Source organism: Haemorhous mexicanus, chromosome 5 (genome assembly GCF_027477595.1).
Source record: "Haemorhous mexicanus isolate bHaeMex1 chromosome 5, bHaeMex1.pri, whole genome shotgun sequence".
Classification (NCBI taxonomy): domain Eukaryota; kingdom Metazoa; phylum Chordata; class Aves; order Passeriformes; family Fringillidae; genus Haemorhous; species Haemorhous mexicanus.
Genome location: NC_082345.1, coordinates 46,453,967 through 46,466,496, shown reverse-complemented (window position 1 = coordinate 46,466,496; position 12,530 = coordinate 46,453,967). Strand labels below are relative to the sequence as shown.

Genomic DNA, 12,530 nt, shown 5'->3' with positions numbered 1-12,530 from the left:
TTATGAAAGTTAGAATAAATATTTCATACTTTTAAAAATTTTTGCAGGTTTTAAGGTTTTTTTTTTTCTATTGCCAGTCCCAAGTGTGCTTTTTATACTGATAGCAGGAACGAGAGGACATTATAAATGTCATGCAGGGCTTAATGCACAGGCTTCCACTCCCTAGCTGCAGTTCTGATTTCAAGAGTGGAAATTCTGCTGATGCTGCTCTCAGGGAAGTGTTCTCCTCTCCCAAATTGGGCCAGAAGGCTCCACAGCCACAGGGGAATGTAACTCACGTCCTGTGGGTTACTGTAACTTTTAGATTGGTTCCTCTTATCTTCGTATCTTTGGATCTCTACAGGTTTCATTGTTACTCAAGGAGTTTCATGCACTTCTAGAGGCAGAATATGTAGCTCAATATTCGTTATCTTGATTGCAAATAACACTGGACACACTATTAGTCCCCTGTCTGTTTTCATTATCAGAACTGGTGCAGCTGTGCCACACATAAATAAAAATGTTCCTAAAGTCCTTGCTAGCCCTGCCTTATGTAGCACCAGTGTAACTGTCTACTATTTCTTCTTTCCCTATAGGTCACAGATATGATGCTTCAGGATAAACCCTACCCAGACTGGGGAAAGTCTGCCAGAGCTTTCTGGAAGAAAGGAAACATTAGGATCATTTTATTCTGGTAAGAAAATAGTAAAATCAAATTACTGTAAACAAACCTTTTACGGAACGTTGAAAAACATGTCTCCTATGACCATCTTTGGCAGAAAGAGATATGTTTGAAAAAAAAGGGTAAATCTGGTCTAACTAAAAATTGCAAAAATGGTACATGAGTGAGGAGTTCCTAATCAAAATAGTTGGTGTAGAAATATAATTTTTTAATTGATTTATAAAATTTCTTTTATTCATTTGGACGCTTTATAATTGAGTTGTGAAATTTTGCTGTATGTGTGCTATATTTGCGTGTCCCACTGTAATTCCTTGTAGTAGATATTGGAATTTCCTTTTGTGGCCAATAATAGGATTCAAAACATCACAGCAGTCTCAGATGATTAAGAAAAATATGAAAAAGCAATGCAAAAAGCTGTGAGGGTTAAGAGTTTATTTCACCTCAAATGTAGCTTCTTCCAGATAAATTCCAGACAAATGTAGCTATTGAAACAGAACACAAATTATGACAGGAAAAATGGAAGATGGAGAATATATATTCTAAGAAGCAGGCTGAAGATATAAGAAATAACAAAGATTTTTTCAATTATGTCAGAACCAGAAAAACTCATGAAAATGTCATCAGACCTGCTGTTTTAAAAAGAATGGATTTCAAAAGAACTCTTACAAAGAAGTTGAAAGATTTATTTGTATGGAGTTTCCTACAGAAAATGCAATTAGCTATCTTGAACTTTAAAAGAGTAAAAACAAACTATTATATTAAGTTGAGGCAATAAAGGAAACAGTAAGAGAAATTTGAAAGGAAAGTGGAATCAGATGGCTGATTGGCTACACACAAGCTTATAAGGAGCTGAAGGGGTTAAGCTGATGCAAATTTTATTAGCACTTAATTGCCTATTGAAAAATTGAATATTAAAATTTGGATATTTTGCTTTTTCTGCCTTTTTTTTTTCCCAGCAAACTAGTAATATCCTACTGGCCTATAAGTCTGAGTTCATTTTTAGCTAAACAGATTGAATATATGATTATATACTATAGATCACTTTATATCAATAATGGAATTAGGAGCAAAGCTTTAGATTAATTTCTGCTAAAGGAAATGGGGGAATCTTTGCTGAAAGAAAACCTTCTCAGATCTGTTAGAACTCTATGCACATGTCACAAGTAATAGATGAAGGAGAAATGCTTGATATTATTTATTTGGACTTTCCCAAGGGTTTTTACAAAGTTCTTTACTGAGTGCAATTAAGAAAACTAGTAAGACTAAGTGTGCTAACATTTAGAAATAATCTCAGCAATGTGCAGTGGAAGTTATTAATAAAATAATAATTTTCTGCTACATTGATAAGCCTGAGGAGTTACGTTATTTAATGTTTGAAGTAGTATTTATTATTTATATTCATCATCAATATTAGTGACATGAGAGAATTTAAAGATTAAGTTAATAATTTGAAAAATGCATGGAAGAGGGATCTTAGAAAACTAGGTGAAAAAAATAATGTGACTGAATACTTGAGTTATGGATGGGGGTGGGGGGATTCAAGCAGCTCCTTGTCATCATGCCAGGATGTGCAGAGGAAGATTCTGTCTCAGTGGGCAGGGATGGGCAAAAAGGTAAAGCAGATGTATCAAAAAAATTCACAGACAGGTACTAAGTGGGCAACCAATGATTACAATGTCATCTGAGCAAAAAGCTCAGTCTAAAACATCATTGATTTTTTTCACCCTTGTCTGAAGGAAAGCTTTGTGTGAAAGACTGAAAAGGAGATTAGTTGAGATTAAAGAAAAAACTTAATTACATTAAAAGACTGGAAAAATGGGAAAAAAGGATTAAAAGCAAGGTGACATGATAGTTTTCAAATTTCTATGCTAGACTTGAAAACCAATAAAACAGTATTAAAATTACTTAAATATTATTGCAAGTGATTTTTTCCACTCTGAAATGTTAAAAATCTGTATTTTATTTCTAATAATATTCACAGACAAATCCTACCAAAAATTCAATATAGAGATAAGTTTAAAAAAAGAGGGTTTTCATGAGAGAGTCTCATGCTAAAGGATATGCTCAAAACCTAAAGGGTGACATAAATACTTTTTTTTTTATCTTTAAACAGTGAAATAAAATAGCCTAGATGATAGTCAATATTCTGTAGACATTGTTTATATAGAGCTAATTAGACTTCAGTAAAAGTAGATTTTTGTTTTCTCCTCTAGGTAGGAAAAATAAAGGAGTGATAATGTTAAGCATGGTAACATGAGGTATTTGTATTTAGTGTATTGTTGCTTCAGCAATGTGATGTGTATAGCCTCATTTCTGAAATGTCCTAATGAAGCATCCTCAACAGTGTGTCCTACCCAGATACTGGTAGGTCAAAATTCAGGACATTTTCTAGTAGCACATTTGTTTAGGACAACTACTGCAACACTGTGCAGTGTATTTTTATTATTCCTAGTATAGATCTATGATACACAGCCCAAAGTGGTGGATGATATGAAAACCTTAGATACAAACTAGACTTGTTTTTCTGCTAATGTCTTTTTTATTTTTGTGTTTAGTTTGCAAAATTAGAAAACTTCTGTAAATGTACCAAAGATGGATGGATGGTAAAGGTGGTGAAGGCACCATCCATTTATTTATGATAGTTAATTTGTGGCTGCTTTGTTTCTCATTTGGAAATGTTTTCAACTCTCCAATGCAACGAATTCACAAATGTTTTGATTTATCTTATCATCTCCTGTTTTAAATCATTCTCTGGAAGCATTGTCAGCAACCACTTGTTGGCTGCTCCTGAGGATTCTGGCTGACTTCTGAATTTCTTCACAATACAATTCTTCCACAAGCAGCTCATCTAGCTAAAGAATGATCGGTTGCTATTTGCCTTTGCGTAGTCCATCACTAAGGAGTACTTTGAAGTGTCTTCAACTTGTTTTGAAGTCAGAAGTTGTCTTTTTTTTTTTTTTTTCCCCATAAAGAAGATCTCTGTTTTCGTTATTTCCAGTTCTGCTCATGGCTAATTGCAGCATTCTGAGGCAGCTTTGTGTAATGCTATGCTAAGTGATGCAATGCAAACACAGACACACTTTCTCATGGAATTAAGGAAGTGTGTTGTCAAGAGGACTTCTAGGTAGCAATGAAGCATCTTGAACCCTGATGAAATTACTAAGTGCAGACATGTTTGTGGGTCACAAAAGAAAGATAAGAAGTTAAATATCTTCACCACCTGTAGTCAGATGAGTCTCTCCACAGTCCGCTGTCTCCAGTGCTCTGTCATCACCATCAGTATTGCAAAATTGTAAGCATGACTTGAAACAGGCTGATTTTTTTTTGCTATGTTGATAACTTGGCTGATTCAGGAGAGACAAATTATATATGACAAGAGAGGACTGGCATTTGAAAGAAGCAAAAAGAAGTTTGTTGAATAAAGTCAAAAAAAGATCCTGGGCAAGACTGATGACAAGTCAACAGCTGTAGCTAATGGTAAGAGAAATAAATAAGACAATATAGAATCATACTTAATTTTGATGTTTTATTGCCCTCAAAATTTTCCTAACAGAGTATGGAGGGTTTATAATGAGCAAAGCTTAAAGAATGTGAACTTTTAGCCATAGGGAAAAAACAGAGCACAGTCAAAAAGAAACCAGTTTATGGGAATAGAGGAAAAGAGCTGCTGAGGTCTGTGTAAGCAGGTAACAGAAAATTGATATTCAAAGGTAGATTATCAAAATGGGGGATTGTGGAGATAACAGTGGATTGTGCAGCTGAATCTTGGTTGCAGACAGGGTGGTGGAAGAATATACACAAACTGAAATTTTGAATATGCAAGTTCCAGGCTGGAATCCATTTCTGTGGTGTCCCTGGCTAGACATTCACTGTATGTGTACACAATGATCAGTCCTTATTGGTGCAGTAAAGACAATTGTCCTTTGACACAGGATTCTTGTCTAAAATAATGCAAAACAGATACCAACAGGGAAGTAATACAGATAATTGTAAATTTTTGATTCTCTATGTTTGTTATTTGACTTTGCAAACTAAATATTCTTATATTAGTATGTATTTCCATAAGCTCCCACTAGCTTTCTTTAGTAAAAAATACAGCTATACCTGTTCAGAAATGTGTGTTAAGAATCACAGTATTTTAATTTAACAAATCAACCTAGTAATATAGGTTTAGAAGCTTTTATTCAAAATAATTGTGCAGAATTTCTTGAGAGTTCTAATTTATGTGCACATGTTTATACTGGATTCTGTCAAACATAGCTTAGGTTAGTATTAACTGGACAATATTTTGTACCCTGGATCTAGAGAAACCTTCCTTACGAGATAGACAGCCACATCTCCTACAAAGAAATAAAAGCAGTTTCTAGAAGATATTTTCTATTATGCACCTATTTGAATGTTTAGTTTGATAAATTATATTTCCATATTCTATATTTTCACAATCAAGATGATAAGTTTATACTGGAAAAATGTGTTCTTTTGAACATATATGAATGTTCAAAAAATGTCTTCTAAAAACATTCATTCTTCTCACAATAGGCTGCATTGAGAAAAACTAACTACACATTATAGCTCAGTCAATTTAAGTTGTGTACTAACTGAAACAAAACAAACCTTTCATGAAGTTTGAGTAAAAGTTTTTGGGATAACTTCCCACAAATAAAACTGCATGAAACAATGAAATAATTGTATCTATAATATATGTGCATTTGGATACACATAAAGTACTCTCTCCCTGGTTTGAAGGTTTTTAAGTTTATCTATTAATTCTTTCATATTTAAGTAATTTATCTTGGGATAAGGCACTGATTACTGAACAGAAGCCTGGAATCATCCAAAAGGTAAGGCAGATTTCCTGGTAAATAGCATAAATAGTGTAAAAGAACATACAAATATTTTCCAGCATTATTGCTCGCAGTAAATCTCATACTATAACCCAAGTGAATAATATCAGTTTGGATAAGCAAGACAATACATAACTCTCTTATGGTTTCCTTTTTGTCTCAATACAAAAAAATTCAGTAAGGTCCTCCATAGATTATTTATATTGAGTGATCTGACTACTAATCTTGTCTGGCATTGTTAAATCTATTCTATCAGGATATAACTGTCCATGAATAGTGATTGTTACATTTAGTCTGGCCATCAAGATGTATGATTATAATTTTTCAAGAAATGACTAAAAGATTTTTGAGAGCATTTATTTAATTTCTGGGTATTATTGATACGCTATGCTGTGAAATGACAATTTGTTAGCATGAAAAAATGTTGAAAATAAATCATCATAATACATAGTGGTGAACTTTCTTTCATGTAAATGAGAGTTGTTTCGGATTTCTGCCTATTTTTAGTTTTCATTATTTATTATTTTGAATATTTGAAAGCAATGAAAAAATACAAAAATATTTTATTATCAGAAATATTTTCAGGAAATTTTTTATTAATATCTATGTTCAGTCCTGTAAAAATTTACTGTCCCAGGGAAAACTTTTCCACTTGGATAACAAAGTGTTTTCAGAGTTCTTGTATGGAAAAGTAAAGGTGGTCAAAACTCACCAGAATGGTTGAGGCTTGGCAACCACATGAGTCAGATACATTTTTGGACCTTGTTCTCAGATGCCAGCCCTCCTCAGTGCATGAAAACCATTGTGTCAGCAATTCAGGGTTCTCCCACCAACCTGCTCTCCTCGGCAGGTACTGCTGTCAGCTGGAAGTGTCCCTCAGTCCCTGCAGAACACGTCTGCCCTTCCCCTTCCCTCCCTTCTGCCCTTCCTCCCTTCCTCCTGCACAGCAACAGCCCAAAGTGCTGCAGTGCTTGCAAAGGGAAAGGGTAAGGATGACCTAGGGCCCTAGGTCAGCTGTGGGGAGAGTGGCTTCTGACGTTGCACTTGCTGATCTAAAGTTGTCAGTCAGTCCTTTCCCTGGCTTTCCTGGGAGCATCTCAGGGACTGCAATCACTGCACAGGCCTCCCTTGTAGCTGCATGGAGCGTGTTCTGCACAGACTGCTAATGCACTGCAGGGGGGTGGGTGCTGTGCATGGCATTATTTATGGATGAGCAGAGAAAAGGTATGCATATGGGAGGGCATGCAGGTGGAAGTCTCCCATCTGTCTCAACTACCAAGAAAGAAATCTGTGGCTTGCCTGTGCCAGTCTCTATTTGGAAAGGCTGTGTCATTCATTTTCCCACACCCTAGTCGTGATAGGAAAAATAGTGAGACAAATCACTCTTCATCTCACTTTTCTTCTCAAGGCAAAGCATTTGAGAGAGATATAGTTAAGTGTAAGGAGCTCTGAACTCAGAGATTCAAAAACAAAAAAAACCAAACCAACTTTAAAAGCAAAGCAACAAACAAAACTTGTAAAATTGTGAGATCTCTTTAGCTTGAAGATTAAGTTCTTTATTTGTCTCATTCAAGTTACATAAAGCAGTCTCATCCTATTTTTTTCTAATGGAGACTCCTACAAATCAAACAAAAACATATGTGGCTTCTTATCTGTATTGGCATGAATAAGAGAAGGAGGCAGAGGAGGAGAGTGAGTATAGTGAGTATAGTGGCAGCTTTCCTCCCACATGAAATAGACCCCATGTGCCCATCTAAATCCACACAGCAACCACACACTTGAGAGGGCAACAAAGGGGAGGAAGGGAGCTCCTAACACCCCTGCACTTACCATTTCCCTGGTAAGTGTTAGTGTGGAAACATTTCATTTCCTGGGGTTTAAAAAAAAAAAGAAAAATTACAGACCAATGTGACTGAAAGATAATTATAATGAAGAGAGAAAAGCATCATCCATTAGCTGCAATGGGATTTTGGACTGGGCCCACAGACATAAATTTTACCTTTAATTTGGGTTTACATTTTCTGAACCACTGTGGTACGTATGTATTTTATACCATATCTTTTCAGTTCCTCATCCTGTTTAAGTTTTTTGAGTTATATTTGGTAGATACTTGCAATTCAGTAGTTGATAGCCTGCTAGGAAAAAACCCTGTTTTTATTCCTACATGATTGCTAGATTCCTAAGAATAGCCTTTGTAATTGGATGGGTATGGCAATTCACGTTCACCTCTTTCTGAAAGTACATCTAAAAGTACATTTTATTCCATCTCTGTTACTGAGAAAGAGGTATATCATGAACAATTGCTAAAAATATGTCATCCAATGAATAGCTTTAATAAAACTTGTTAAGTGCATTGTCTCCAATGTTTCAGTAATAACAGTTCTGCCAAATGACAATAGTTTCACAAAATCCCATTCTATGCCAAAACCCGAAAAGCTCTAATTCTTTGATAAAAATTTTCCTTGGGAAATTCCAAAAAGTTCTTTTCTCTGAATGGGTAGTTGCAGTTCTTGGTTCAACCACAGTTGAAGCAAATTCTTTTTTAGCACCTTCTCTCCACTTTTTGCAGAATTTTTGCTGAGCAGGAGACACCTCTTTCCCCACTCAGGCACTGGAAGATTTTCCAGAAGAGCAGAATCAGTGATATGGTTGTTTTTATATCATTGCCACTTTTTGCTTGAGCTCTTCACCTTTCTTACTTTGTTTGTAATTAGAAATTTTTTTCTATCTTTAGCATTTACAGCTAGCCTAGGCCTCCTTCTAGGTCCACCCCAAAATCATAAGTGTAGCTGTCACATAATACACATCATGTGATCATATAGACAGAAAAAAGTGCTAACAGATAAAGAAATATATAATATAAAAATATATTTATATAGTCAGATAATTGAGATAGCCACTCCAAGACAGAAGTTCCAAGTATTGCAATTACATCAGTATGCATTTTGTGGACTATTATTCTTACAACAGAAGGAAACATTTCAGACTATCAATGTAGAAATTCAGTCTTGCATCCTTGCTGCTGAGTGCAGAAGCCTGGCAAAATCATAGCCCAAAACTTGGTCAGTTCAACTGAAACTCATTTCTTTGGGAAAGCTGTAAAGAATCCATCCCACCAAAGACCTGGTACATGCAGAAGCTGGTGGTTTTGTGCAAGATGTGAACTCTGAAAGCCCACAAAGTTCAATGGAGATCAGAAAGTAAGTCTTTCAGCTGCTCATGCTCACATCCAGAGTTCATAGACTTTGTCATGGCTAGATGCCAAAAATCAATACAGTTTTCTAAAATAAATGTGATTATTAAAGTAATGAAATTACTTGCCTTCCTGGAATGCTGGAGTATTTTTTAAAAACTGTATTTCTCTCTAATGGCATGTTTAAATTTGTATCTTAGAATTTGCTGATGTACTTAGCTTAACTTCTGACTCATCTTTCTCCTGGAATTGTAGAATGGCACAGGTTGGAAGGGAATTTAAAGATTAACTCTTTCCAGCCCCTCTGCCAACGCCTTTCACTACACCAGGTTTCTAAAAGCCCCATTCAAACTGGCCTTGAACAATTCCAGGGATGGAGCATCCACAACTGCTCTGGACAACCTGTTCCAGTGCCCCACCACTCTTACAGGAAAGGATTTCTTCCCTATCTAAGCCTGCCCTCTTTCAGTTTAAAGCCATTCCTTCTTGTCCTATCACCAATGCCCTTGTGAAAAGTCCCTCTCCACCTCTCTTGTAGCCCCTTTGGGTTCTGGAAAGCTGCAGTAAGTCTCCCTGGAGCCTTCTCTTCTCTGTTTTGAAGCACCCAACCTCTCTCAGCCTGTCTTCATGGGAGAGGTGCTCCAGTCCTCTAACCACCTTTTTGTTCCTTCTTTGGACTCTCCCCAACATGTCCATGTCCTTCTTTGGGGAGTCCTAGAGTTGGATGCAGCATTTCAAGTGGGGTCACGAGAGGGGAGTAGAGGGGCAGAATCCCCTCCCTCACCCTGCTGCCCACGCCGTTTTGCTGAAGCTCAGGGCACATTTGGTTTTCTGGGCTGCAAGTGCCCATTGCTGGGTCACATGAAGCTTCTTCTCCATCAACACCTGCAGGTCTTTCTCCCCAGGGCTCCTCTGCCAAGGGGAGAAATTAATCCAGAACATTCTCTGCCCATCCTGTACTTGTGCTTGGAATTAAGCTGACCCAGGTGCAGGACCTCGCACTTGGCCTTGTGGAACTTCATGAGATCTCACAGACCCACTCCTCGGTCCTGTGAAGTTCCCTCTGGGTGTGATCCCTTCCCTCCAGCATGTCAATTCTACCACACAGTTTGGTGTTGGCAGCCTTGCTGAGGTGCCCTTGATGCTGCTGTCCATGTCACTGACACAGATGTGACACAGTGCCCAACCCCTGGGATCATAACCCGTCACAAGTGGCTGATCACAACTCTTTGAGTGCCATCCAGCCAATTCCTTATCCACCCAGTGGTCCATCCATCAAATCCACATCTCTCCAGTTTGAAGGAAGGCTGTCACGCAGTGCAATGTTAAATGCTTTGCACAATTCCAGGTGGATGATGCCAGTTGCTCTTTCCTTATCCGCCAAGGCTGTAATGCCATCACAGTAGACCACTGAAACTGCCAGGCATCAATCTTCCCTTTTGAAGAAAAATCAGTATTCCTGTGTTTTCTGTAAATACTGAGTATTTACACATTATCATTTTAAATGTTGTTTGGCTTTCAGATCCATCTGAAGAAGCAATTCTGACACTGATTTGTGCTCGTTGAAGGTCAGCTTAGAAACTCTGTTTTTAAGACCTGTGGATTTCATGTGTAACTGGATGCACTAGCACAGTGAAACTGTTCCACCAGTATTAATGGGATTTTTTAAGAGTGGGAACTGAAACCAGTCTTCCTGGGGACACTCTGGATGAGTTTATTAATCTTCTGCAGTTTTCAGAAGGATATGGCATTGAGTGTCTGATTATAAAAGTCTTATTCCCCTTGATTTCCTGATAGTTCTTCATGATGTGACTTCTGCTGTATTTTGGGCATCAATTTTTCAAATACAATTAGTGAAACTCTCCATCATATCCACCTGTTTTCTGATGCAATCAGGCTAACAACCAGAGAGTAATAATGGTACCAGTGAAATCACATCTTGTAAATTCTAACTTGAGATGCTTTAAAATAAGGAAAAAATACCTTGGTGTATCCAAATTCAGTTATTTAGGCCTAAAAAAAGAATTATGGTAGTCTGTCTTTTGCAAAGACTGGACTTAAAGTTGGAGGAAGAAATTATTTGAGTGCTACCAGACTTCATCCTCTATCCCATTCTGTCCCCACTCATATTCTTACACCCCATGACTACTGTCAGAATGAACCCCTTTCAATACAAAAGAAAACTTAATTAAAACTATCGTTTTAGGATGTGCTTAAAACAGTTATAAATATGAACGTATATAGTCCATGTATAAAACCTCAATTTAGATGTAAGGAGCCTTTCTTTTGTTTCTTACTTGCTTTTCTACTTTGAAAAAAATTGGTATGGCTGTAAAATTAAATGCATCTGCTGACAGCTATCTTAATCAAGGCATTCAACATCATATCTTTTTTTGGCTGTGTACCATAATGAGAATATTGTGGCTGTATTTTTATTTCAGATAATTGCATGTTGTCTGACTGCAATTGTGACTGGAAAAAGCAAGTCCTAAAACAAAGAATAGATTAAATTTTCAATGAAATCACAACAAAAGGTTGTTAACAAAAGGTGCCCTGCAAGGCTCTTGGTTTCATAATGTACGTTTTGATACTTTAGCATCTTTGCTAGATTTTTCTTCTTTTAACACAAAAAAATCATGTTAGCAGTTAAGCCCTTGCAAAACCAGCTGCCAGTTAAATTTCAGACCATGCATATTTGAGCATGCTTTGTCTAGCAGGAAGTTATCCTAATGAACAGAGTGATTTTGTGATATTGACTAATCAAAGGGCTTCAGTAAACAATACTTTTACAACAATACTCGACATTTTCCATCTTTTCAGATTCTTTATGTACTGAAATAATTGATCTACTCCTTCACTCAAAACCACCTTGACTCCAATTTACTGCTGTTTGCTTTGTATTGCTGATTGTGTTGGTGCATTGGTCAGCACAGTGCTGCTTCTCATGCAGACAAAGAGTAAATATTTCTGGATTTCACTGGAAAGGGCATCAGTCCGTGTTTGTGATGGCCAAGGGGTAAAGTAAAGCCAGTGAAAACAACTGGAAAACAACTTAGCCTTGAGAAAGGTTCATATTTTACAAAGCTTTGTTTCCTGCTTTTTGCTGTTGTACTCTTGTTTGCTGCTTCCCCATTACTTTTTTATACATCACACCAGATTCTACTAGTTCTGCTGTAGAAAAATTTGAATTTTATTTCATTTATTAAAGACTATCTTACAACTGAGAAGGTAAAGGACAAGGACCAAGAAATTATCAAATTATTATATTAAAATGAAGGAGGTTTTCATTTCACTTTTGTGACTTGCTATGGAAGTTTTAATTTATTCAATGCTATGCTTAAAATAATAAAAAAAGTAAGATATTTGTTATTTTAAAAATACTAGATACAGCTTTGTCCCAGTTCTGAACAAACCTTTTTGAGATTGTGCTCTTTTGTTGGCTCCAGTGCTAGCTCCTTTTTCATTCATGGTACTTTTCATTTAGATGGGTTAGTTTGAATTTTTTTTAAAGCACCTCTTCTATGAAGACAGGCTGAGAGAGCTGGAGTTGTTCAGATTGAAGATGAAAGAGTTCCAGGGAGACCTTATAGCAGCTTTGCAATGACTAAAGGGGCTGACAAGAAAGATGGAGAGAGACTTTTTCCAAAGAGGTGTCAAGATAGGATGAGGGGTAATGGCTTTAAATGGGAAGAAGATAGGTTTAGACCAGACATAAGGAAGAACTTTCGTGTGATGGTGGTGGGGCACTGGAAGAGATTGTCCCAGAGAACTTATGTATGTCTTAGCCCTGGAAGTGTTCAAGGCCAGGTTGGACAGTGCTCTGAGGAACCTG

At 36.8% G+C, this 12,530-nt stretch overlaps 1 protein-coding gene across 7 annotated transcripts in view; it reads left to right on the top strand.

The window, feature by feature from the left end:
• Nucleotides 1-12,530, top strand: part of TMEM117 (transmembrane protein 117) — a 179,474-nt gene that overhangs the window by 110,999 nt on the left and 55,945 nt on the right. For all 7 annotated transcript variants that reach the window (XM_059847049.1, XM_059847048.1, XM_059847047.1 and 4 more), the window contains one exon: nt 576-673. In XM_059847049.1, the coding sequence (XP_059703032.1) occupies nt 576-673 (98 nt within the window). The remainder of the gene's footprint in view (nt 1-575; nt 674-12,530) is intronic.